Source organism: Myotis yumanensis, unplaced genomic scaffold (assembly GCF_028538775.1).
Source record: "Myotis yumanensis isolate MYYU_CA2020_CCGP unplaced genomic scaffold, mMyoYum1.0.hap1 SCAF_11, whole genome shotgun sequence".
Lineage (NCBI taxonomy): Eukaryota > Metazoa > Chordata > Mammalia > Chiroptera > Vespertilionidae > Myotis > Myotis yumanensis.
Genome location: NW_027223762.1, coordinates 27,123,772 through 27,151,161, shown reverse-complemented (window position 1 = coordinate 27,151,161; position 27,390 = coordinate 27,123,772). Strand labels below are relative to the sequence as shown.

The window sequence follows — 27,390 nt, the reverse complement described above, 5'->3', positions numbered from 1 at the left end:
CTCTTTACATAGAAATAAAGACAGAAAATGACCAGTCACTGGACATGTCATAGTTTTTATCATCTTTTGGAAACTGATGATAAAAACTGCCATAATCCCAAATCTTAGCTGCCAGCCTCAGGGACTGTGGTCCTCCTTGCCAACTTCACTCGCTGTGCTTGCTGGCTCTTGAGATTGTTTTTATGTGTGTTGGCTTTGCTAGTCTTTCACCCAGGACACACAGTGAGAGACGCAGCATTTCACCAGTAGGATATAAATGTCCTCTCTTTCTTGGGGACACTGGATTTAGGAATTTTTACTTCTTGATGCTTTTTTCCTAATGAGACAGCATGAGAGAAGACAGAACTCTGCTGTTAAAAAAAATCACCAGAGCTGGGCGTCTATAGAGATCTTGTGGGTTCTTAAATATCCCTAAAGTGTTTGATTGAAACACAGGCAAGCTCATCCCTCCTGTTTCTCTTCTCTGCTGTCCTCTTTCCCACCTGGTCCCTCTCCCTCTTGCGCTCTCCCTTCTTCTCTTTCCCTCAGCTGCCTGTGCACACACCCCGTTTCTCCTGTGTGTTTCCGTTCCCTGCACTTCCACCGCCTTATGAGATAGGATATTGTAGTGGGAAGGAGGGCTCTTTGTTACGAGTCATATCTGTAATTCACAGATCATCAGACCTGATGCTTGAGTAGATGGTGTCAAGCCATCTTTAGCAGACCGGGTTTGAATACCTGGCAGAACAAGTTTGGTCCAATAAAAAGAGCAGAATTCTTTCCCTTTTAAGAGCTCTCAGGACACTGGTTACATCTAAACCATAGGGGTAGGGGAAGGGTGCCATTTGCCATTGGAATGCAGACGGAGGGATCACCTGGCAGAGGAGGGAGAGTTGCTTTGGAGGTGTTCCCCGCATTGCCATCCACGTGTCCCCTGGATGCGTGGAGAATGCGTGAGGGAGGCAACGCGGGGTGATCTTTGTGGGAAGCTAGACCAGCCTCCCTCCTTACATAGGCTCGTCCTCTGCATTGCATCCCAGCTTCAGTGATTTGCTATTTGGAGACTGCAGATTTGCATAGAGCCCCCTCGCTTCGCCAGCGCCAGCGTGTGTGTGGTATTGCTTTTCTTTTCTTTTTTTTTCTCCCTCTCTCTGCCCTGCACTCCTCCGCTGCTGCTCTTCCCTCGCTCCGCTTCTCCCGTCCAGTCCCCGCTTCCCTCCTCGGGGTGCCCTCTTGCCTCCGACCCCCGTGCCTGGTGTGAGTGTCGGGAGGCAGCGGGCGCGGGGATCGCCTCGGGAGCAGGCGATGCGCGCCGCTGCTCCGCGCGCTGCCCGCGGGAGGCTGGCGCGAGCTGGCCCGCCGGCCGGGGCCGCGGGGAGAGAAGGGGCGCCCGGATTCCATGGGGTCTGCTGCTCCCCGGAAAGGAGGCTGGGCCGGCGAAGTGGCCTCCCAAGTCCCCGCGCACAATGCTAAACGGATTGACCTAGCGGCTCGGCGGCGGACGGCTGTCATGTAGAAGTGAGGACCCTCCGGGAGGAGCTTTCAACCGTCTCCCCGCTCCCCACCCCCTGGCACGCACTCGCGCCCCAAACTCTTTGGGAGTCTCGCCGGAGAGCCCGGAGCCCTGGAACTCGGGGAGCAGCCGCCCTCCCCGCGCTGGCTGTTCCCGGGGGCTGCCTTTCGGGACAAGTCCCCCGTCGGCGGCATCGGCCTCGGCTATGTTTTGGATTCTTTGGGGGACAAGGCGCGGCGGACTCCAGGACCCCGAGAAGACTGTCCGAAGGAGGGAGAGGATGGGCGCTCTGGCTCGGTGAGGCGGCGCCCTGCAGCCCACCCTGAGCTGCCCGCCTGCCTGCTCCCGGGTGCCCTCTCCCCTTCCTGCGCCCCAAACTTTGCCTCCCGTGGTAGCTGCTCCTCCGCGGGCGCCCCGCCATGTACCAGAGGATGCTCCGGTGCGGAGCCGAGCTGGGCTCGCCCGGGGGCGGCAGCGGCGGCGGCGGCGCAGGGGGGCGCCTGGCCCTGCTCTGGATCGTCCCGCTCACCCTCAGCGGCCTTCTAGGAGTGGCGTGGGGGGCGTCCAGCTTGGGCGCGCACCACATCCACCATTTCCATGGCAGCAGCAAGCATCATTCAGTGCCTATTGCAATCTACAGGTCACCTGCATCCTTGCGAGGCGGACACGGTGGGTCTGAGATGCCAAGTTCTCCGGGGTGACTCCCGGCCTCCCCGCTTCCAGCCCCTAAGGCTCAGAGAAATGGGAGCGCAGGAAAGGGAGGCGCGTTTGGGTGTGCTTGGTGGGAACCACTGATCTCTTTGAAGACAATAGAAGAGGGATGGGGGAAGGCATCCGGTGTGTTTGTGGTGGGGGTGGGAGGGGCATCCTGGTGAGGGTGCTGGAGAGAGACGTGGGGTACCTATGAAGGGACCGTTCTTGGCTGGGCATCTGGGCCCCATGGGAAGGGGGCGTTACTAGCCGGAAGGTCACTCTGTGTGGCTGATGGGGCGCTGTGCTCAGCCCAGGGACCTGAGCGCCAGTGAGAGGAGGGCTCTGCAGAACCTTTTGTCTGCGCTGTGGGCTGCCCCACCTCCTGCCCATTTCCCTGGCCTTGGGGAGGGACAGGCTCCGGACCGCACATTCCTCCAGAGTGTGCCAGACTGCAGTGCCAGCCAAGCAGGGGGGCCGGGACTCACTCAACAGGAGTCCAATCCCTTTCACCCCCACCTCTTCCCTTAATTGGAGAAGGTAGGAAGGTAACTGAGGCTGACCAACCCCTACTAGGCTCAGAAAAGACCTCTGCACACCACCCCTTTCCCCCACCCCCCCCCCACACACACATTCTCTTATTTTTCTTGGTGATTGGGCTCAGCTCTTTTCTAAACACAGCAGGGAGGCTTGGCTACCCCAACCCATCTCCCTGAGGGTCATGTCTGAAGGCTGTTGGGGTAAGGGATGTCTTTGCTTTCTCTTTCTTCAGCTTAGTGCTTCCTGGGGAGGGAAGGTGAGCCAATGCTGGTTGGTGTAAGTCCGGAGGTCTGCTTGGAGGAGGAGAATTTAGAGCAAAGAGAAGCTCTTCTCCTCACCCTGGGTTTTTTTTTTGTGTGAAGAGTAGAATGTGAAGGAAAGCCTTGGTGGGCAGATTCCTTCTCCAGAGTGGCCAGCAGTGTGAGACCAGGTTCCTCTCATCTTCAGATAAAAGTCTATTTCAGATTCCCTGAACTGACAGTAAATAATGTATCAAACTGTGTTAGTCAATCTCTCCCCACTTCCAATCTGCTCCCCCAGTTTAATGTCCACTACTTTAAAAAGCAGGGCAAAAGTTGTTGTGGACACTCTTCTATTCCATCCTCCCTTCCTTTCCTTCCTGGGCCCCTCCCTCTTTCAGACTCGGTTCAGCTCTGGACCCTTGGTCCTGCTCCCTAGTAATTCTTCTCCCCTGAGCAGCCGCCGGTTATACCAGGATGGCCCTCTTCCCCAGGGACATGCAGAGCATATAGCTTCACCTACCTGAAGAGAGAAGAATAATTCCCCTTAGCAACCCCTCTTTCGGAGTGGCATGGAGACACACCTCATTTGGGTCCCAGAAATCCCTTCCTTTCCCCAGTTCCCTCTTAAGGATTCTCTCCAGCTTAGAGTGGCTAGGATGGAAGTGATGCCCCAAAGTGGGGCATCTTAACTAAGAGTAACATCAAGGACAGATCCCTCTGAAGCAGCAAGGAGTCTCTCTGCTCTCACCAGTAGTCCAGGAGCTTGCTGCTCCGTTACCTGGGTGCAGTTCTCACCCACTGCCCTGCCTTTGTGCAGAATTGTGTGAGTTCCAGGGGAGGGAGGCGAGTGAGGGCACAGGAGTGGCAGACAGAGAGTGGGTGGGTGGGTGCGCTGAGTTAGATGGGGGTAGGGTGAGGGGGTGGGGCGCCTAATTGTAGCAGTGGGAAGGGCTTGGATAGTAATCCAATACACATATTCACTTTTCCTTTGCGGTGGCTCTGCCTCTCTCCCGGGAGATGAGGCTCCATTGGGGAGAGTGCCCGGGGATGGGGGGGGGGGGTGGTGTGTGGAGAAGGAGAACACTAGGGGGGCCCTGCCAAGTGTGGGCACTCCTTCCTCTGCCCACTGCTGCTCTGCCCCAGGCAGGCGCCGTCTGCTGGTCTTTACAAGCATTTCTTTCCCTCCAGAACATAGTGATTGTCTCTGTATGTGAATGAAAAAACCAGGCACATCCATCATTGAAAAAGAGAAAGGATAGGAGAAAAGTAGAGAAAACGGTGTGTGAGCAGCATTTGGCATCGTTCTTTCGAGTCAGAGAACTTTTTCTTTCCTTCAGGCTCTGTTGTTTGTTTTTGAAACTCCCCATCCTCTTTGGGCAGAAGCTTTCTGATTCTTTTTTTTTAATCAGAGTAGCAAACTTACCAATATCCACGAATAAAACCCAGTGTGAATTTTTCCTACTTCCTTTTTTCCCTCTCTTGAAAAGAGGGAATTAACACTGGCTAGAGTATAATCAAGGGACATTAAGGATGAAGTAAGCCTCAGGGTGGGGGATGGAGAGATGTGTGTGTGTGTGTGTGTGTGTGTGTGTGTGTGTGTGTGTGTTGGGATGGGGAGGGTGCATGGGGGCTGAGAGCAGGGCAGGCAGGGTGGTAGTAAAAGGAACCTAATAAGGACGAGGTGATGTTGAATTTGTTGGGTCAGTAAACTCCTTCAATATTCAGCTAATTAGACTAAAGGGCCCACAAGGAAATAATCTTTGAGCCTAATAGATGAGGGTGAAGGGAAGCACAAAGGTGAATGGCAATAGGATAAATTCTTAGCTGAAAATCCAGGCAGGTGCAAATGAGGTTTACTTCAAAATTTAAGACTATTGCAAGTGTTATGTATATAGATGAACAAATGAGCCAGCCTGTTTGTATTAGAATTTCTGGGAATCATAAGACATTGTTCTCGTAATAGGGAAAGCATGTATATGCTTGAAAGTGTAAAAGAAAAATCATGCGTGGTGTATTTGGGGGAATGACATGAACCTACCCTCTATGTTGTGAAAACTGCAGGGTTGACTCTGAGGGCTCATTCTTCTTCATTTTCTCATCACGCCATGCTTCATTTGCACTATTATGAGGTGTCACTTACAAGGATTGCAGGGTGCTGAAAGCGCTCATGGCTACCCAGAGTATCTTTGTGCAAGCTGACCCAGTTGCAGAGATTATGATGAGGACCTTTTTTTTTTTTTTTCACATGCACATGAGAAGCAGCATTTGAGATCTCTGCAAGACCCCATTTTATTTTGCATGCACTTAAACAAGTAAATGTTGAAAAGACCTCCTAGAAAAATGATATTTTCCCAGTTAAATAAACAGCAAACTGTGTGATTGTAAAAGATAACAAAGCAAGCCTGCTTGTAATTAAGAATGCTACTGAAAGCCAGCAAGGGTTGAGAGTAGACCAGGGTGCTCATTTAGGATTGCTTTAGTGATGTGCCATGTGTGCTGAGCATAGAATGATGTCAGTGCAACGCTCAGGTTCCCATCTCTGCTCCCGGCTTTCCTAAGTACCTCTGCATAGTTTTGAAAATTAGCTTAGAACCTCTTAATAATTTCAGGAGATAAAGGAATGAGAAAGCCATCACAGAGCCAAGCACACCAGTGCCAGGCATTCTCCTCTCACAGCTCTGAGCTCCGGAAATTATACTGCCATGATTAGCTTATACTATTAAAGGGCAAAAGGGCTTTCCCAGAAGGAAATGTTAACAGATTTTAAAAGTGTGGATTGTAATTGAAGTAACCCAGTGCTGTTATATAAGGATAATAATATTTTGCTTATAATGTTTCTCATTCCAGGCACTTTTTTTGTGCACATACTAAACTTCTAAGAGGAATGCTGTGTTTTGGAGGGAATTGTGATTATGATCCTCCTTGTAGGGATACTGAGGCATACTATAGATGCGCGCGCGCGCGCACACACACACACACACACACACACCCCAAATCTCCAATCAGTTAAAGAGGATTTAGAAACGAGGCTTCCTGGCCCACAGCCCAGAGCAGTTCCATGAGCTCACAGGTTTTGAAACTGGAACTCAGAGGGTCCACCAGGTGCTTCAATGATTGGTGTTTGGGGTAGAAATTATTACAAGGAACAGGGCAGAGAATTTTGCTTCCAGCACATATTAGCAATAATGAATACTGTGAGAAAGGCTGATGGCAACTCACTGGTGTCCCAGGGATCACTTCAGTGATTCAGCTGAGGAGGTTTTTGTTTGTCTTTTGTTTTTCTCAGAGGCAGGAGGTTGCTGTTTGATGGAGCTGATCCCTTTGCTCTTTTGTCTGGCAACCAAGAGAGTTAAAACCTTTTGCAATATGTGTGACTTTGCTGCTTTACAGAAACAGTTAGCTTTTGTTGTAATTGATATGTGTGACCCAGAACATTTTGGGCTATGAATATTCTGCTGAACTGTAGATATCCCTACCCTACACCTCTTCCTTATTGGGCTTTTTTCACAAAAATGTGCTTCACTGCAATGCAATTTTAGGCAAGATTGCCAGCTAATATTTTTGGGAGTATCTCTGAGTCAGTCATGGTCCAAATAATCCAAAACTCTAGGATACTTTTTTGGTGGCCCCTAACTTTAATATACTTATTGCTCAGATTGTCCATTTATTTTTTCAATAAATATAGAGTATGTGCACATTTTTGTTTTTGTACACCAGGTACCATGCAAGGCCGGATAATAATGGGGATGATAGGAATAAAGGTGAGAGAGGAGGAGCCAAGATACTGAAGGCATGGCGATCAAAAAAGTTTACAATTTAGTTCTCAAAGTCCAAGCTGTTGTTAGAAAGAGTTAATATTTAAACAAACAAAAGTTGCTCTTTAAAAACAAAAAGCATAAATCATATGTATATGTAGCAATCATCTGAGATACAACATGAAGTGATCTGGTAAAAACATCAACATGGTAAATTGTATCTATATCACTTTATGTTGTTCTTTAATATGAATGCTCTATAAGAGCTTCTTGCACAATTGCTTTCTTCCATGTTGCTGCATATATTTCCTCTAGCAAAACAGAGTCTTTTATTTTTTAAATAAAGGTAAGACTTGTTTTGCAAATGTATTTAAGATAGGTGATTCATTGTCTTAAATGTTTACTATTATATAAGTAATCAAGGCAGCTTGGTCTAGTGAAAATGATTTTCAGGAACATATTTGTGTGAAAATTTGGCCACTGCTGCATACATTGTGTAAATTTACTAAGCTACTTACCCTCACTAAGGTTGTTTTCTCAATATATAAAATGAAAATACACTGAATTATATCTAGTGAAAAATGAGACCATGCATTTGATAAGTGCCTAGAATATAATAGGCCCCTAATAAATTTTTGTCCATAAAATAGATCTTTAGGTTGTTTCCACATCTTGGCTACTCTGAAGAGTGCTACTGTGAACTAATCTCTTCAAAATCCTGATTTTAATTCTTTTTAATTTTTTGAGAAACCCCTATACTGTTTTCCATAGTGGCTACACCATTTTCTGTTGACAATTTCACAAGGGCTCCAGTTTCTCCATATCCTTGTCTAAACTTGTCTCTTTGATAATAGCCATTATAATAGGTGTGAGGCGATACCTTTTTGTGGTTTTGATTGAATGGATAAAGAAAGTGTGGTATATACATAAAATGGAATATTCATCAATCTTAGAAAAAGAAAGATATTCTGTAGTATGTGATAACATGAATGAACTTTGAGGATATTATCCTGAGGGAAATAAGTCAGCCACGGCAAGACAAATCCAACATAATTCCACTTATATGAGGTATCTAAAGTAGTGAAATTCATGAATCAGGGAGGGAAATGGTGGTGGCCAGGGGCTGGGGAAAAGAGGAAATAAGTTGATAGTCAATGGAGCCTAAAGTTTCAATTACACCAGATGATTAAGCTCGGAAGATCTGTACAACCTTGTGTCTATAATTAACAATACTCTGTAACCACCTTAAAAATTAAGAGGGTAGATCTCATGTTAATGGTTCCTACAGGACAAAATAAAAATTTTAAAGAAGAGATTTCAGAGATAAGACACGTCAGAAAAAAAGAACAAACCTTGAAATCTGGAGACCTGATTTCTAGTTCTAATTCAGCCAGTTATTAACTGTGTGACTTCTGGAATTCATTTACAGCTTTGAACATCAGTTCCCAGACAGAGCGTAGCTCTCTAAAAATGTGAGGAGCACGTTGCTCTCATTTTATAGATGTGAACACAGAGCTCTAAATAATTTAAGGGAACCGAACTCATAGTCACAGCTAATTAGTAGCAGAGGTGGAAGGAGAACCCGTATCTTCTAATTTATCTTCCTCCTTAGTTAGGATACTCTGCCAGGAAACCTATGCTCCAGTAGTGGGGAGAGGCGGTACTGAATACTAGTTAACCTAAGGTAGTCGTTTTTAGATGATAAACTGGGATTAGAACCTAGGTCTTTGGGGGAGATAATAGAGCAACGCTACCTAGTAGAGAAAACCATCTTTGCTCTGCTGTTGTTCATCACCATAGTCCGCCTCAATGCCTCATTTACATTACATTGTGTACCTGTTTTTAATGAAAGACAGTTTTTGAGTTGTTGCTGTTTCAGTGATTGAGAATGGCTTTTTATATTGTTTTGTGAATCTTACATATGTGGTGGTGTGTTGTTTTTTAAATTAGGCTAACATCATTTCCAACTGTGAGTTCTAAGATTTCTTTAGTAATAGGATCTCTTAAGATTCTAATGTTCTTTCTTGTCTTTCCCAGAGTCTTACTGATTCTAACTAAACAGACCGTAACTGGAGCTATTTTAGCAAAGATTGTATTTGGGTCCCTTAAGCCATCTAGTTGTCTCCATCATTAGTTAAAGATGGTTTACCTCAGTGCATAAGAATCATAGTATGTGGGGCAGGCTCCGGGTACCTGCCTAGTACTTGCCTCTCAACTGAGGTCCTAAGGAATGTCTCTTTGAGAAAAGCACCCGCTTCCTTTTCTTGGCTTTTTGCCCCATCCTTTTTGGTCTGTGTAGGGTGTAGAATATCTCTCTACATAGAAATTGGTAATAGCCTTTTAAACTATTCCATTCTCTCACAAAATGCAAGATTTTATTTTTAGTGTTGATCCTATAACAATTCCCTCAAGCTTCTGACAGAACTTAGTAAAAACAGCCAAATTTTAAGTATATATTTCCACAGCGCCCTCAAGTAAAGTGTCTCATTTAATCATCCTAGTAATCCTGGCAGGGCTTATGATCACCACTTTGCTGACAAGGAAGCAGATTTAGAGAGGCGAAGATTCTGCCAGGGTCAATTAATTAATAAGTAGCCGCAGTCCTTTTGCTTTTCCACTGCAATATGATAAGAGGCGGGGTTTTTAAAATAATACTTCATTTGAATTTAGAAGTCCTGAATTTTGTCCTAGTGTTGTCATTTCCCAGACAAAACAACAACAACAACAACAAAAAAACCAACCCCCCAAAAAACCCAAACCTTTTTTATTAAGAATAAATTTAACCAAAAAATAGATAACACATAATTATTAATGATTTCAAGTGAATATTGATGTGGAATTTATATTTTTATTCAAGTGGAAGAAATTTTAGTTAATATTCCATTTTGATACTTAGCAGAAAAATAGGTAGTAAGGTAGGGGTAGATTAATACATGAGGGTCATTTTCAAATTAAATTTAAAGCAATGTACTCAGGCAGTGATAAAAGTTAGTAAAATCAAATAATAACCATTATAGTAAAATACTTAGTGGCTAAAATATGATTCTTGGACAAACTTCCTTTTAGTCACCAAAGATACAGGTAGTTAGAAAGAACCTGCTGTTGATGGTGTGAATTTATTATCTCTGCGATTTGTGAACTGGAACTGAGGTTGTGTCCAACGGTGTTTCTCCAGTATACTTCAAGACACGTGGTTATGTGCATATTAAGATTGCATGAAGCTTCTAGGAATCTTGTAGCCACTTTTGTTGTGAAATTCAAAATACTGTTAGAATTTTTGGCTATGAGATCTCTCATTTAAGTGTATTATGTAATGTGACCCACATTTAATGCAAGATTATGGACTTGATGTTCATGTACATTACATTTTTATGTAAACTTGATGAGAAAAGGTGTTATAATCTATCAGAAAATAAGCAACTTGAAAGAAATGAAACTTTAAAGTTAATAGTAATGGAGTGGGTTTTACTATGTGGTAAAGCAGAAGACAGTGGCATTTCCTGGCTTGGCCATCACTTCTGCACAGTGTGTTGCTTATGTGAGTTGCTTTTGGACAAATGTCCATCCATGTAATTATTTATGTGGTTCAGCCTATCTTGGATATTAATTATCATGTGACAATCATTACATTTTTCTGGATAGCTACAGGATTCAGACCTGGTAAAAAGAAGTGGTGTTCTTGATGCTTCTTAAAATCGAGATGATTTTGGACTCTGAAATTTCTATAATTTTGTACTAAGGTTGAATTATCTACAGCATATAGTTACTCAGCAGGAAGTACACCACTGTGAGTGATTGTGGTGTGTTCTAAAAAGTACATTCAGGACAATATGGAAGCCAGTGTGATGGTGCTCCATTTAATACTATCCGGTTAGCACTTTTATTTGGGCTTGCAGAATGATGCTTTAAAGAAATGTGTACTTCTCCCGAACTTTCTTTCACGTTTTTCAAAATGTTGACTTTGTTAATCAGATTAACACTCTAGTTCGTAGCCATGGAGTTTTATATGTAATTATCCCTTTCAATTAGCAAATATGTAGCAATCTGTTGTGGAGAAATAATATTGGAGCATGAATAATTTAAATACCTCTGGGAAGGTTTGCCTAAAAGGTGTATTATCGAAACTGAACTTTCTATTTGTTTTCCAGAGCATTGTTTAGTAGTCTTCTTATTTAATATTTCATATTGATTCCTGAAAATCTTGCCATATTGAACTACTGATGCTCACACACTGATTGAAAATCAATCATTTTGAGATTAAACCTTTTTAAAGATTTTCCTCAACACTCTCAGCTACCCTTCCTTGAAGTCCACACTTAATATTTTCAAAATTGCAATGTGCTGCATCAGTCACTTTTCATGTCTACTATCAAAGTATTAGCATATGCTGGGATAAAATGAATATTAAATTAATCTCTGTCAGCAAAGTGGTTAATTGGGCTCGCTGTTAAATATGCAAATAATGTACTTCATTGCCCCCTCATTTTTTCCTGGGGACTTGTTCTAAGTGAGAAAACAGTTTTTGATACTGCTATGGACAGTGTATCATACCTCAGTTAAAAGCAGAACACTGTTGGCGGATTTCTGATCAACATCTTTATACAAAAGCCTTGTGTTTTAGTATCTTCATAAGGTATTGATTGTCTGGGTGCCTCTGTAATGACTAAGACATATAATAACAGTCTATTTGTACTTGCCAGCAATACAACGTTTGCCTCAGTGATTTTATTTTTAAGCATAAAACTGTGCTTTTTCAGAAAATAGAAATTTAAATTACTTTTACACAACAAATAATTCAAAACTTGGCTTATGGTAGGGAAGTGATTTAAATATTGTAGGAGTATTTCACTATCTAATTTTCTCCAGTAAAAAAGCCTGTAAAGACAAAGCACTAGGATTATATAAGTGGTAGTAAATGGCCAATGAAGTTATTTATTTACTGAATAATCATTTAGTCCTTTCTATATATCTGGTACTATTCTAAGCCCTTAGCAAATGATGAACTCATTTAATCCTCACAACAACTCTGTGAGGGAGATAAAGGTAATCTCCCATTCTGCACATAGGGCTACAAAAGCATAGCAACATTAAGAAATGACAAGGTTGCCCGGCTGGTGTGGCTCAGTTGATTGGGTGGCATCTCATGCATCAAGAGGTTGCTAGTTTGATTCTCGGTAGGGCATTGCCTGGGTTGCAGGCTTGATCCCCAGTAGGGGACGTGTAGGGGCAGCTGATGAATGTTTCTCTCTCATTGATGTTTCTCTCTCTCTCTCCCCCTCCCTTTCTCTATCTCTAAAAATCAATTTAAAAAATCTTAAATTAAAAAATGTCCAGGATACAAAACTAAAGTCATGGTGTCTAGATTTCAACCCATGTAGGCTCAATTTGAAGCCCATGCTCTTAACCCTACATTATGCTGCCAACAAACATAAGTTTATCCTGAAGGTATATATTTTCTCCTCCTCCAGCTTTTATCACCAGTGATACATAAAGGACTAACCAAGGACAACTATCTGGATCTACTTGGTTTAATTTCCAACAAGCCTTTTCACTGAAGGTTGAGTGCCTCATCCTTATCTTCCGATTTTGTTTGTAAGCATCTTGCTTCTAACTATATAGGGCATCAGGAGGCCTCCCTGTGCCTCACTCCTTCATCCTTTGTTTAGACTGGTTTATTAATCTGCATATCCACCACCACATCAAGGGTAAAGGAATGATTGATTTAAGATGCTTATTCATGTTTATTAACTTCATTCCTTCTAGTTGGTAAATACATTCCCCACCAAATTGATAGATCTCCTGTGATAATAGACTAATTTGCAAGCTCAGCCATGGTTTACAATTAAAAGGGAACAGTTGCAATGTATCTGATTATGTGATTATATTCTCATGAGATGAAAGGAATCCCTCTTTAAGTGGTTTAAAAAATTGTATAGTTCTGAAGGCATGGTATAAAGAAAACACTGACAATTAATAAGCTAAGTATTCATCCCCATTTTAATTATGGTTTCTTAATTATGAAACCTTGAAGACTTAAGAAAAAAACAAATTGTATTGGTTATATATGCATGGTATTATATGACTACACAATGAATTTAGGCATTTCTTCCACTCATTTCTAATTAGACTCTTGAGTTAAGCATGATTCAGAAAGGATGGTAAATGCTTTGAAGTTTGAGTCTCCTAGCTAAAGTTTTCTTAAAGATTCTTTTTTTTCTCCAATTTAACAATAGAACTTTTGTTTCAGTTTATTTACTGGCATTATATTCGTTTCACATATAACATCACAGGCATTCTAGGAATTTCCGAGCAAGATAAAATATTACTCTATTAGATTTCATTGCATCCACTGACTGGCCCTGGGCAAGTTTCTAAACCATTGGGAGCCTCAGTTTCCTCAAGAGTAAAATAGGCCTATAATTCTACTCCATAGGTTAGTTGTGTAGACTACCTACTTTATGAAATCATATGGCACCAGACCTCACAAATAACTGCTGCTGATGAACCTGTTTCCTGCACTGGGTCTTCTCTGCTCTGGACTCCACTAAGTAAGACACCAGGAAGGGTTGAGGATATTAAAATGACCATCCCCAGAGTCTTTTAAAACTGAATATCCTAGTATCATGCTAGGTTTACTTGATATATTCCTTAAGTAAAGATAAGGGTTGGCATTGAAATCCTTTCCTGGCATTTGATTTACAAAAAAAAAAAAAAAAGACACAGGTATTAATAAGAAGATATGTAGAAAACCAACTTTTTTTTTTTTTTTTTTTTTCCCTGTGTTCATGTGGGAATTAAACCAGGAAACCTGTATCAGGGCTGAACAGCCAATGCTAATGATGCATCTTTATGTTGGACTTTGTTTTGTTTTAGGAAATTATTTTAGAATTTACATTAGGAGTTCTTAAGATAGAGTCGAGACGGAGAGGACATTGATGATCAAGAGAAAATTAAGAAAATGTTTCCACTTACGCCCCCCTCGCCCTCCCATTCAGCCTCTGAAAACAGCAAATGCTAAGCCATCTTCACCTGGCTGTATTACAGATGGAAGAGATTTCAGTAAGAGAAACACTGTTTCCTGGCCCAGAATAGCTATCACTGTGGCCACTTTGGTGCATAGCCAAATGCTAGGAGTCTAGCATTTAACCAGAATATAAGCATGTCCGAATACTAAATCAAATGAGAATGAGAATTTCTAAAAAAGAGGCTATTTGTATACTGTCCTTAGAAACCCATGGAGACCTAATGATTCTGCAGGGATTCTGGGAAGAAACCACTGAAAGGGCCCAGGCTCTACAGTCCTGCTGGATTAGTGTTGGGGTCCATCCATAGCAGGTCCAGGGGTTCCCATAGGTGTGGACGGAGTCGGCGAAGAAGGATTGACACGGAGGCTTTGTTCACTTGATCATCATAGCTAGGTTCTCTCTTTATTGTCCTGTTACATCTATATTTATACCATTTGATCCTATAAGCATGCCTCTATAATTACATCATGGTATGTTTTGGGTAACATTCTACAGTTCCTTGTTTCTTATCTGACCTTTGCCAAAAATCCTGTCTCTATCTAGTTCTATTGATTTTAATGTTGTCTAGGTTAATCTCTGTGTTCTATTACAAGGGCTATTTCAAGGTTACTGCTCTACTGATAGGCTACAAGGAAGTGACTGAAGGAGATTATCCTACCCAGTAAAGGTTATGTCCTCCCAGCCTCGCTGCTTGCCTTCCCTGGGACTGCCCTGTGTCTGTGGATCTCCAGGGGTATAGACTTTGGTGCTTTCCCTGTGGGCAGACCCCTGGGGATGTGAGCCCAACAAGTCCCAAATTTATTGCCAACAGTCCCATTCCAAGCTCTTCACAAGCAGCACATGGTATTTCTGTAACACTAGGGGGTTAACTCCAGGGAAAAATCCCTACCTGGGGAAACAACCTTTCTTGGGGAGGTGGTCCTTTTCAAAACACGTAGCGCTAAGAGGGGGAGCAAAACACATGTCATATACGCTAGGTACCTTGAAACATAAGCTGTGCAGATGTTTCTTCCCTGCAATGACTGTGTCAAGCAGCAAGGGTGGACCGGCTTCTGGCAGATTAGAAGAGAAAGAAGAAAGGGGTCGAGGCCCTTTAAGAGGAAATAAAATAACAGTCCAGATTGTTTGGTGAGGTAGTCAGGAATAAAGATGGGCTTTTAATGTATTTTGTTAGTGTTATGGTTTAATTTTCTTGCTGCTTATTAGGGTTTGCCTTTTGGAAAAGAAATGAGGATTCCAGCTTGAAGGAAGAACTCACTAGCTTTTGATCATTGTTGAAATTACTCAAAAAAGTGTACGTATACCCTTGGAAAACACGGAGGCTTAATCCATATATATTTAGTGTTGCAATGTTTTTGGTTTTTTTTTTGGCTGAATAGTGTCAAGAATCTGAATATAATTAAAACACCCAATTACTTCTAGGGATTTACTTAAGAGCACTTGGAAATTTGAGGTATTTAGTCAAAAACTTGTAATGAAAGCTTTGATTCTTCACAATGATAACAGAAACTTACAAAATAGAGTCTCACTTTGGAAATGTATTTCCCTTATAATCTTATGAAAAATGATGCCCAGTGGGCAAGATGGTCAGCGTTCTTCCTGAAGCAGAGATCTCTCCTCCGAGTTGAGAGTGAATGCTTCCCGGTGTTACCAACTAGTTTAGAGATGCTGCCGGGATACAAAGTATGTGTTTGTAGGAACAATCCCTACATTTTTTTTCTAATATATTTTATTGATTTTTTACAGAGAGGAATGGAGAGAGGTAGAGAGTTAGACACATCGATGAGAAAGAAACATCGATCAGCTGCCTCCTGCACATCTCCTACTGGGGATGTGCCCGCAACCCAGGTACATGCCCTTGACCGGAATCGAACCTGGGACCTTTCGTTCCGCAGACCGACGCTCTATCCACTGAGCCAAACCGGTTTCGGCAATCCCTACATTTTTAGAACAGCACTCTAACCCCCTGGATTTAATTTCTGAGGATATAGTGCCCAGCAATAAATATTCAAAGGTACTGAAATGTTTATAGAACGATTCTTAGGCCTCCTTATATAGAAGCAATGATATGTTCAGACCGTGAGTTGGAACTGACTTTAAAGCTAACTGTTGTCAGCAGAGTATGACTTTGAGCCCTGTTAATAGCCTGAACCATCTAAATGTTTCTACCATTGCCTGTGACTCCACCATTAGAGATTCATTTTCTAGTGCCTTGATAGCTTTTATTAAAATTTGTTGTATGTTGAAAGATCATAAAATTTGGATTCATGGTTCACCAGTCGCTGGCTGGATGACTTCTCTAAAATGGTATAAAAATGACAATCTCTGTCCTTATTGAACTATTTTATGTGAGGAATAAATGAAATCATATTTGTAAAGTGCTGTGTAAATTATATTTAGGAAGAATGAAAACATTTTAATAATGTATATCAACCATTTATTTAGGAAATAGCCTACTTTAAGCTGATGTAAGGTGGTGATTCTTAAAATGTAAACTTCATCAAAATTCCCTGGGGACCTTATTAAAAGGGCAGGTGACTGGTTTGCACCCCTAGAAAGTCTATTCAGTAAAGTTGGGGTAGGACTCAAGAATTTGCATTTCTAAATATTCAGTTTAAGAGATTTTAATGTAAATGGTGCTTGGAGAACTTCTTAAGGCCTTTATCAAGTATGATCTTCACTAGCTCTTTGTAAGCCTTCAACATATATTGTCTAATTAATCATTAGAAAGTGATTACTTTATATCCACAGGACACAGGGAAATCACTAGGATACAGAGAGAATACTGTAGGAATCTATTTTAAAGCTGATTATCACTTTAGTTATCAATTGTTCTATAGAATATTAACAAGGAAACTAACAAATTGTTAAGCCTATTGCCTTTCTCCTAGAAAGGACAATTAGACATAAAAATGTGTTCATATAAGAAGTAGAGTACAAACAGTTTTTTTTAAAGGTTCATACCTTTTCTTTGAATGGGGTGTCCCTACTACAGCTAACTCTTTGTTTTTGCTGTGGAGTTGTACTTTTAAGGCTTTATGCATGTGTATATAATGGGTTCACTAGCACACACAATTTAAAAATCTTAGTCTGCAGTCTCTTTTGTCCTTCTATTTACACATTCTTTGGTCCTCCATTACCAATATCCTTAGAAAGGATTATTTTAGTCTATAATGCAAACTAAGGTGCCATTCCTTCTTTTGTTTCCCCTTCAAGTAGAAAAGTCTTTTGATGGTTAACACTTTTTCCTTTGACCAAGGGAGCTTTCATGTAGGTGTTATTTCAGTATACATTTCATCATATTCTATTTATAATGTTTTAGATTTTGTAATGTATTTTCCAAGTTTCCTTCCCTTTAATGTCTGTGATATTTTCAACGTTAAATATTTTATGAACTTCCTCTTTCTTGGTCTTCTTCTTAAATCACCCATACCTTCCTAAAAACACCGTTATTACTAGGTTGTAATTCTGTATTTATTTTTGGCATTATCTGGATGACAAGTATATGTCTAGAATAAGACACTTGGTGTAGTAGGAAGGACTCTAGAGATGAACTAGTTCCCACCCCTACTTTTACAAATGAAGACTGAGACTCAGGAAGGTTAAATACATACTCAGTTCTAGGTTACTTTCCTAGCTCTGGACTGCTTTGCTCTCAGCTTTGTTTATGAGTTCCCTGTAGTCAGAGTAATCTAGCCACATCCAAACTGCTCTTTGTGCAGAATTTTAACTGCACAAATTGCAGTAAATAAGCTCTGAGAAACTGAATAAGTTTTCCATTTATAGTACAAGAATATCTTTTGTTTTTGTTTTTTCAGCTACTTTATTCATTAAAACGTAGTTGAACTGAGAGCAACCATAACTCCTATGTGCACCATTAACCTGACAGTGTAAAATGTTACCTTGCTTAATTTGTTACTATGGAGATTTTTAAAATAGAGAGTAAATAGCATTGGGGTTGGGGAAGGTCGGGGGGAGGTATTGGAAGGAAGGATCTTCAAATGTGGATATCCTCGGGGATGCCAGGTTAAAGTATGACCTTATTTTAATACTCCATTGTTGTCAATGACAGAAGGAAAAGGAGAGCTTTTTTATGTCTTTAAATTCTTTCTGTCATTTAGACATTTAGAGAAAATTGGCATTTTAAAATAACATTTATTATTACTGATTGTTGTTTATTGCTGTACAAGATTTGGAAAACATGGAGAAGTTTGAGGAAAAGTTTATAATGTCCATAATCATAATATCCAGAGATAAGCACTATTAAAGCTGTGGTGTATTTTTATTTATTTATTTTTACTTATTTGTCTTTATATATTTCAACATTTAAAAAGTAGGATTCCGCTGACTGTATGGCTAACTGGTTGAGTGTTGACCTATGAACCAGGAGGTCACAATTGGATTCCTGGCCAGGGCACATGCCTGGGTTGTGGGCTCAATCCCCAGTGTGGTGGGTGCAGCAGGCAGTCAATCAATGATTCTCTCTCATCATTGATGCTTCTCTCTCTTCCTCCCTCAAACTTTCTCTATGAAATCAACAAAAAATTATTTTTGAAAAAGTAGGATTCTACTTTACTTGCTGCTTTACAATCCTTTTTTAATTAAAACTATACGGTGAACATTTTTTACTTTATTAATTTCTTTCTAAACTATAACATTTTAGTGACTCCTATTCAACCTCAACCATATTGATTTCATCAATACTTTTATTGTTGGACATTTACATTATTTTAATTTATAAAATTTGATTACTGCTGTTATAAATTATACTTGAATATAAATATCTGTGTTGTGCACAAAATGGAGATTCTAAGTTAGAAGATATAGTTATTTTTAGCTTTCTGGTACTCATGCCAAACTGAGTGGCATTATGATTTCTTTCCAGTTTGATTCCCTCTCCCCAAGTACATTCCTTTACATTATCTCCTACACTGTCTATTTCCTGGCACCCTGGCCATCCTATGTTATAATTACTTTCAGCCTTTGTCATTTTATAGGCAAAAAATTACATTGCTTTTAAAAACTGTTTTACACTCTTTTTACTTCTACTCTGTTTAAGCATCTTTACATGTGGATTTGCCAATTATACTTCGCCAAATAATCTATTTTTTATATTCCCCAGTATTTCTTAGTGCAGTGTTCCTTTTGTCCACATTGATTTGTAAGTATTCTTTATGAACTATTGTTAATCGTTTACTGTATTTATTGTAATGTGGCTAACATTTTTCTTGGTTAATTACTTGCTTTTTAGCACTGTTAATGTAATTTAATATTTTTCTGTAGTCAAATCTGTTGGCATTTTTATTTATTGTTAATTCCCCTTTTAGTCTTCTTTTCACCCCTTGGAGATGATTCTTCATTTTGAGGCATGTTGTATATTTCCACAGGCAGAAGACATTGAGCCAGCATTTACTCAGATAACTGTGATAAGTATGACAAGAGACAGGGTGTCTTAGAAGGTTGACCTAAGCTATTAACAGCAGAGTGAGGTCTTGGAGTTTAAGAGTGAAATGGAATTAACAGAATTAGTGGAAAATGATTAGAGGGTCCTTAGTTCTTAAGGACACTCCAACCTAGAGGAAGAGTGAGGGAAATAATGGTAAGTTCTTCCTCTCCTCTGTTGGCCCTTCCTCTCTGTCCCTAGCCATTTTACTGAGCTTGGCCCTTCCTGGCCTCTGTTGCTAGCCATGGTACTGAACGGTTTCCATGTGCTGTAGGATGGCCTTCCCTTCAAGGTGCTCTCGGTTGTAAGAATCTTGTTGACTGCCCTACTTTAACAAGCAGGGACCCTAAAAGGAATTTAAGAATACACATGTAATAACGCTGCTCTAATAGATTAAGAAGACTGAAGGAGTTTTTTTCTTGTTATAGATTTTCCTTGTTGAAAAATCGAAGTATAGTTTAAATACAGTGAAATGTACACATTTTAAGAGCACATCTCGATGGAATAATTTTTATCTATTTATACTCTCATGTAATCATCACCCAGAAGACAATATTTCTGTCATTGTAGGAAGTGGCTCTCAGTGCAAAGCTTACCCACTCACCTTAATCTCTGTTCTGACTTCCACCATCATAGTGATTTTGCCTGTCCTGAATTTCATATAAATGGAATCAGAAAGAAGAATCCGTTTTCATGTCCAGATTCTTTGTCTCAGCATAATATTTTTGAAATTTACCCCTTTTGTTATATTGGTTCTCTTTTATTTCTGAGTACTATTACATTGTATGAATACACCACAGTTTTTTTGTTATTGTTGATTCTCACATGGGTGCACGTTATGGTTTATGTCCAGTTTGGGACTCCTATGCATATGAGCATTCTTAAATGAGTTGGGACATAGTCACTCATTTCTATTGGGTGCATACTGGACCTGGGAAGGCTGGGAAAGCATTTGTTTAACGATGTTAGACACTGTGCCACAATTTCCCAAGGTGGTTGGATGATTTTAGAGTCCCACCAACATTATAGGAGAGTTCCCTAGTTGCTCCACATCCTCATTTAGACTTAGTATTGTCAATCTTTTTAATCTGAGCCAAGTTATTAGGTGTGTCCAAAATTGTGTTGTGGGTATCCTGAATGATCCAACAGAATGAAAAGCAGCATACATTTTTACAAGGAAAGAGAATCCTAAGAATGATAGAATATATGCTTTTGTTAAGATAGCATTATTTCTACATAATTGAAGGGGAAAAAAAAACACTAAAAAGCTAATGAACACAGAAACAACTGTAATACTAAATAATATTTGAAAATAAAGTTCTGTGTAAAACTTCAGTGTTTAGTAAAGCCTCGGGTTCTTTCAGAACCACCTGGCTTCCTTTGGGGTAGTCTCCTCTTTTCTCTTCCATTAGGTGCCTGAGCCAGCAGCTGTTAGCCTGCAATTTCATTTAACAGCAAGTGGTTATTTTAAGAAGTTAAAATATTTATAAAATGTACTGTCTAATTTTATATGTGCTAAGTCTCTCGCTTTTTCAGATACAGCAAGTGCAATGTAATAATCACAGTAAACGTCTGAGGGAAAACAATTTTTAAACAAGAAAAATTTATTATTTCAGGTAATTAATATTTAAGTTGTTTTATAGCTTTAGTTGAAATTGCGTGTTAATAATTGCTTATATTTATTCAATACATCTTTCAGAACAATATTCACAATATATTAATTAACATGCTACACATTACTTTTGGACTATGAACAAAAATACTTTGAAAATATTAAACATGAAAAGTAAAAATGGACAATATAGCTTCATTTTTTTAAAGAAAATTGATAAATATAAGAATGAAATTGCCGAAACCGGTTTGGCTCAGTGGATAGAGCGTCGGCCTGCGGACTGAAAGGTCCCAGGTTCGATTCTGGTCAAGGGCATGTACCAGGGTTGCGGGCACATCCCCAGTAGGAGATGTGCAGGAGGCAGCTGATCGATGTTTCTCTCTCATCAATGTTTCTAACTCTCTATCTCTCTCCCTTCCTCTCTGTAAAAAATCAATAAAATATATTTAAAAAAAAAGAATGAAATAAGAGTAAAATGCTTTTGTTAGCACTTTTTTTTTTTTTGAAAATATATTCAAACAGATTATACTTAGAAACTTTCTTAGCTAAATCTCTCTTCCAGGATTTTATTTTCTTTGAATTGCTAGTTATTTTTTTAATCGGAATCAACAGATTATAAAAATCATAAAGAAAACCTTAACTGGTTTGGCTCAGTGGATAGAGCGTCGGCCTGCGGACTGAAAGGTCCCAGGTTCGATTCTGGTCAAGGGCATGTACCTTGGTTGCAGACACATCCCCAGTAGGGGGTGTGCAGGAGGCAGCTGATGGATGTTTCTCTCTCATCAATGTTACTAACTCTCTATCCCTCTCCCTCTTCCTCTCTGTAAAAAAATCAATAAAATATATTTTAAAAAATCATAAAGAAGGAAAAGTAATATATTGAAATCATAGTTTATTAAAACATGTTCAGAAAGTTTATCAGATTAATTTTAAAATAAAGCATAAAACTACATAAAATATTAGTGTAGCAATAGTGTACATTTTCTAATGTAAATTTGTATGTGATATTTATCTCTGAGTTAAAGTGGAAACTCAAAAATATTCCTAAACGTAGAATAAAGCTTCTTCTGATTCTGAATTACGGATAATTATTTGAATAATGCTGTTAATAGTAGTGAAGACATATAGATACATATGCTTTTAAGATGTGCTGTAGGAATAAGGCAATGGACTTGGGGATAGCCAGCCATTGAATTCCAATTCTGTTTGGTACTATGACTTTGGACGAGTTTCCTCATCTGTGAAATGGGAGTCACATTAACTCGCTTTCCTACGTTATTTGAACCGATATGTAAATTGCTTATTACTAGGGCACCAGCAAATTTAAGCCCCACTCCTCTTTAGTGAGGTTAGAAAAACTGCTCTTCTTTATCTCCCTCATGGAACCTGGTTAAGAACATTGTAAATATCTTTTGTGTCTATTCACATCTTCCCTCCAGTGACCACCAATCTATAGGACCCATCCTCTAAAAGATGCAGATTCAATGGCTTCATATCAGCACCACCTTTTCTGGTCTTTCCAGAACAGGGCCCAGTCTACATCCCTACCTTGTTATGGTTTGTCTTCCCTTGGCATCAGTTTCACCAAACTACACTGTTTCTCTTCCATGCTGATTGTTCCATTATCTCCCTCTTTCATGTTCTCCGCCATCAGAGTGCAGAAATTCTACTTTAGGTCCTCTCTCCTCTGTCTATCTTCTTTTTGGTGATTTTTTGTCAACCATCTCATTATTTTCTCAGTCCCAACTGGTCTGTTGTATTTTTAAGACCATATTGGACTTTTTTCTACCTGAATTGCTGGGTTGCACATCACAATTCAAGAATAAATAATGAGCATACACTTCCCAAAACTATAAACTCTTCCTTCTGGGTCAAGTTGATATCTTGGGGGCCCCTAAAGCTGATAAAATTCCAGGAGTGCCGGCTAAGGAAAAAAATGTTCAGTGTTAAGTAAAACTGAGCCACAGCCGCTTCAGTACCCCTTGGAATATAACCAAGGTATAGTTGGAGCTGAGATAAAAGCTTAAACAATAGAGATGGGAGTGACTTTTACAAATTTAACAAAATTATATGGTTAGGTGAACAATTGCTAAGGTTTCTCTCACCCAGGGAGAGAATAACCTATAGGTGAGTGACCCTAAAGCTTAAGATTCATTGGCTTTAGGGAACTTGACTCTGTCTTCTTGGCTTCTCAGGCTCTTAAATGGCACACCCATTGATGTGTGTGTGTGTGTGTGTGTGTGTGTGTGTGTGTTTTGTTTTTGCTTGTTTGTGTGGTGTGTGTGCCACTGAGTCTCAAAGCCTTTAAATTAAATTCCTTTCTCCTCTTTGGCTCCGCATTCAGTCTTATTGCTGCCTGGCACACCTGGTTAGGTCTGTCCCAATACCTTCTATAAAGACCATTTCAATTGCGTTCTCAATAGTAGTCCGCCTACCTCTAGTCTTCTACTCAAGCCTACACCCTGCTCACTGAAGTATTGCTTTCTTCTCACTCCTACCACAGTAAGTTAAAAGAGTTCAAATTGCCAAGTCTTACATTCAAAACCTTTCCTTCCTTGGTCCCATAGTTTACCAGCTTTTTATAACTCCCCATCTGATACCCACCTCTTAATCCACACTGAACTACTTTGACTTTCTAAAACATCTCTTTTGTTTTAGGCAGTTGGTACTCAATGTACCTGTAATTGCATGATACTACTTGTTGGATCACTTTTTAAAAGAATATATTTTATTGATTTTTTTACAGAGAGGAAGGGAGAAGGATAGAGAGAAACATTGATGAGAGAGAAACATCAACCAGCTGCCTCCTGCACACCCCCTACTGGGGATGTGCCCGCAACCAAGGTACATGTCCTTGACCGGAATCGAACCTGGGACCTTTCAGTCCGCAGGCCGACGCTCTATCCACTGAGCCAAACAGGTTGGGGCTTGTTGGATTACTTTTAATTGAAATGGAGGATTGTATTTTTTCAACTTGGTATTTTCCATATTTTCCTATTCATTGGCTTACTTATAGTAATATTTGCTAAATATTTGCTTAATGAACAAATAAATACAGGCATACTTTGGAATAGGACTTAGAGGGAGCTAGGTGAAGTATTGATTTATACACTGAATTTTTCTTTAAATGATGGTGCTAGTCACCAAACCATTTATAAAATTAGGATACTGACTTTCCAGTGATGTGAATAAAATTTTAGGCTATGAAGAAAGTTTCCATAGGTGCTACATCCATTCATTACCCACAACCCACAGTGTTCAGCCTTCCTGTCTTCCATTTGGTTCTTTCTCAAACATTGCAGGGGCCTCTCTGCAACTTTTTATTCAGAAATATCATACCGAGCACCCAGTGTGTGCCAAACAACGTGTCTACTCTTCAGTGGTTCTAGTCTCATAGTGGGAGGCAGACTATGGAACTGAAACACTATAAAAACAGTGGTTCTTAAATTGTGGACCCCAGTCCCCAACATCATCTGCATCACCCTGGATTTGCTAGATGGAAATTCTTGTGTCCTACCCAAGCCTAATAAATCAGGAGCTCTAAGGGTGGGGCCCAGCAAACTGTAGTTTAACCAGCACTCCAGGATATTCTGCTGATGATCAAGTTTGAGGACTACTGTTACAATGTGTTACTTGAACAACAATAGGCACTGGATAACTGTAGAAGGTACCATGGCCCCAAAGGGATTTGTTAATAGGGTGGAAGACGGTTTCTGATAAAGCTTTATGGAGGATGTCACCTATGAGCTGAATCTTGGAAGAACACTGTTTAATAGATTTTTATGCTTGCATTTTACTAAATTTTAATATAGCCTGTCACACAACTAAATAAATTATTTTATTAAAAGTGATAGTTATTAATGAAAATTAATGCTACAATTTTTTTCGTATCATGGGAGAAATCATCATTTAAAGTGTTACTGGGCTGATTAAAACAGAATGGCTTACAGACAAAACACCAGTATCCAGAAAGGGACTGTCTTCAGAGCTCATAGTGGCCTTTAAAGTTTTTTAAATCATAGCTTTAGAATTTAAATTTTCAAGATTTACTATTTTGTATAAATTTGGGATGAATGACTTGAAATATAACCAGTGGGATAAAATAAATAGCATTGACTTAGATGTAAATCTTTGGTGACGGCAAGGAATGAATCTATATTTAAATTCATATCCTGCCTCCACTCATCCTTATTAGTTATCAAATCTAGTGATAGATTAGAGAGTTTTTCATAGTTACAGGGTAACATAATTCTGAAAGAATTATCATCTGAAAAACTCCTTGTGTAAGAAATCACTGTTGTCAATTCCTTATTTAGAATGTGTGTTCACACTGAAGAAAGCATCTTCTAGTTATCAAGTATATTAAAAACACTCCACCGTAAAAACTTAATACATAAGTGAACAGATTGGTTTTTGATGGGCCAAGTTATTAAATCCAAATTTCCTGTTTGTACCCTGCCACAGACAACAGCCAATTAAGCAGTATTTGGAGTACTTTTTTCTTTTAAATCATTGTGTTTGAAGCCATTCTTCTTTTATAGAGCTGAGGTGATAAAGGGGAAGTGGCCCTGAAACCCTCCTGGCTAGGCAGTCAGCGCTCAGCCTCTAGATTAAACCCAGTTCTGCCTTGAAGTGCACATAGTGATTAATCAGTAAGTATGTAGAACCATAAATATAGCATATAATTTAATATATGACTTAGTCCTGGCTCCTTTTGGACTTTATCTTTGTCTTAGCTTTGTGGCCATGGGTGGGCCACTTGACTAAGCTAAGCTTCATTTGTAACTTGGCTAATTCTCATCTGTAAAATGAAGATGATAATACTTACATATTACAGTAAATGCAAAGTTTAAATGAGATAATGTTTTTAAATCATGTAATATATTATTATTACAGATGCCCCCCATTCTCCTCCCCTTTGCCCACCTCCACTCAGTCCCCACCTCGCCATAGGCCTTCCCCCACACTATTGTTTAATGTAACATGATACTAGCTATTTATGGTTATTTATTATTTTATTATGTATTATTTTACTAGGGAGAAGAATATTGTTATATTGTCATTATTGTGAAATTGAAGGCAGAATAGAGTAAGGTTAATTACTGCTAATCCCTGTGATTTTCCCCAATGTAAAACAAAGTCAGACAAGAAGCATCATGCTTCTCCCCTTTGGTACCTTTAAAAGGGTGGTCAGTATTCAATTCCTCCCATTCATTGGAAAGTACTATTACTTAAAAGAAAAAAGAATTTCCATTTTGTAACATTATGTGTTTCTTTTTTTTACCCCAAAATTATAATTCTATGCACTGTTTAAAGTTCAAAGGTATAAATGATGTCACTGGTCCATAGGATGGTAAAGAAAAATCTTCCTGTGTCTTAGACATGAACTTCAGTGTATTGATTTCACTGAACAAATCTGAGTTCACTCTTTGTTTTAATAGGACATATTGAAATCAATAAGGTAAATCTCTGTTAGTTCCATATTTCCTTAGATGTAGGCATATAGACAGGAAGCCAATATGTGTCGTACTGGTGACAGTGCCATATTGGGTGTTACTGGTTATGTCGTGTGTTTCTTTGGTGTCGAGACATGCATCCCGGCTACATATTTTCTATTATATTATGGTTTGCCTACATACACGACTGCCAGTCTGAATTGCCCATGGCTGAAGGCCAAGCGGTGCTTGTGTTTCAATGAGACTGCCTAATGTTAATGTTTACATGGTTTCTGGCTTTGGGACTTTGGCCTTAGAAGGTGATCATTTTCTCCTTGCTTCCCCAGCTCTCTGGTTGTTAATAATCAGTCCTGGATGCCTAAATCCTTGTAGGATGGCACAGACTTAATTTGCCACCCCAGATTTTCTTACACAACTCCAGGGCTGCAGTAATTTGGCATGACAGAAGGTGTGTGCTGCCAGCAAATTACCAGAGGAAAGGAGAGTACAAACCATTGCCGCCTGAATCAGATGGCATCGGATGCACATTCCATTAGTTCAGTGACTAAAACAGCCAGACATCTGGGTGTCTGTGGCCCTCCTCGGTATATCCTCGTCAGAGCAGCTACTGGGATCAGACATTAAACTCCACTTCCCATCTCACGGTTATAGCCCCTGCTCGTCTTCCATGCTTGAGTTTAATTCCATATTCTGTCTCTATAGCCAGCAATGCCCTCCTTCAGCTCTCTGACTCTTCTGCTCCTGTTCGTTCATCCATCCCCCTAATCTTTGCTCTGTTCTTACTCCCTCTTGGAAGTCTTCCCTTAGTACCGATGGCGCTGACTTGTCTCTCATTTGAACTTCTGTGTCACTTACTATTGTTGCCGAATCATTTGGCACTTCATTACATTGCTTTCCATATTTCATCTCATTCTCTCTGAGTGCAGGCCTCCTCAATTATAACATCCTTATTGTAGGGTACCATGTTTCTTTTCTATCCCTTTACCAAACAAACCCATCCCTACCTCCAGGCTAGCCTCATGCGAATCACATACTAGATAAAAGAGTCAGGTATAACACTTAGTGGATATTTATTGAAACACTGATCTGATTTTTTTTCATCTGGCTAAATGAGGGTAACATGTTCCACATGTCA

At 40.0% G+C, this 27,390-nt stretch overlaps 1 protein-coding gene across 24 annotated transcripts in view; it reads left to right on the top strand.

Annotated features, from left to right (window-relative positions):
• The window catches only part of NRXN1 (neurexin 1), a 1,006,580-nt gene that overhangs the window by 624,404 nt on the left and 354,786 nt on the right, over nt 1-27,390 (top strand). For 2 of the 24 annotated variants that reach the window (XM_070429203.1, XM_070429202.1), the window contains exon 1: nt 1,044-2,161. The exons of 20 other annotated variants lie outside the window; for them this stretch is intronic. In XM_070429203.1, the coding sequence (XP_070285304.1) occupies nt 1,912-2,161 (250 nt within the window). In that variant the 5' untranslated portion in view covers nt 1,044-1,911. Of the gene's footprint in view, nt 1-1,043; nt 2,162-27,390 lie in introns of those variants that run through there. 2 more of the 24 variants (XM_070429207.1, XM_070429206.1) reach the window with 1 other exon arrangement.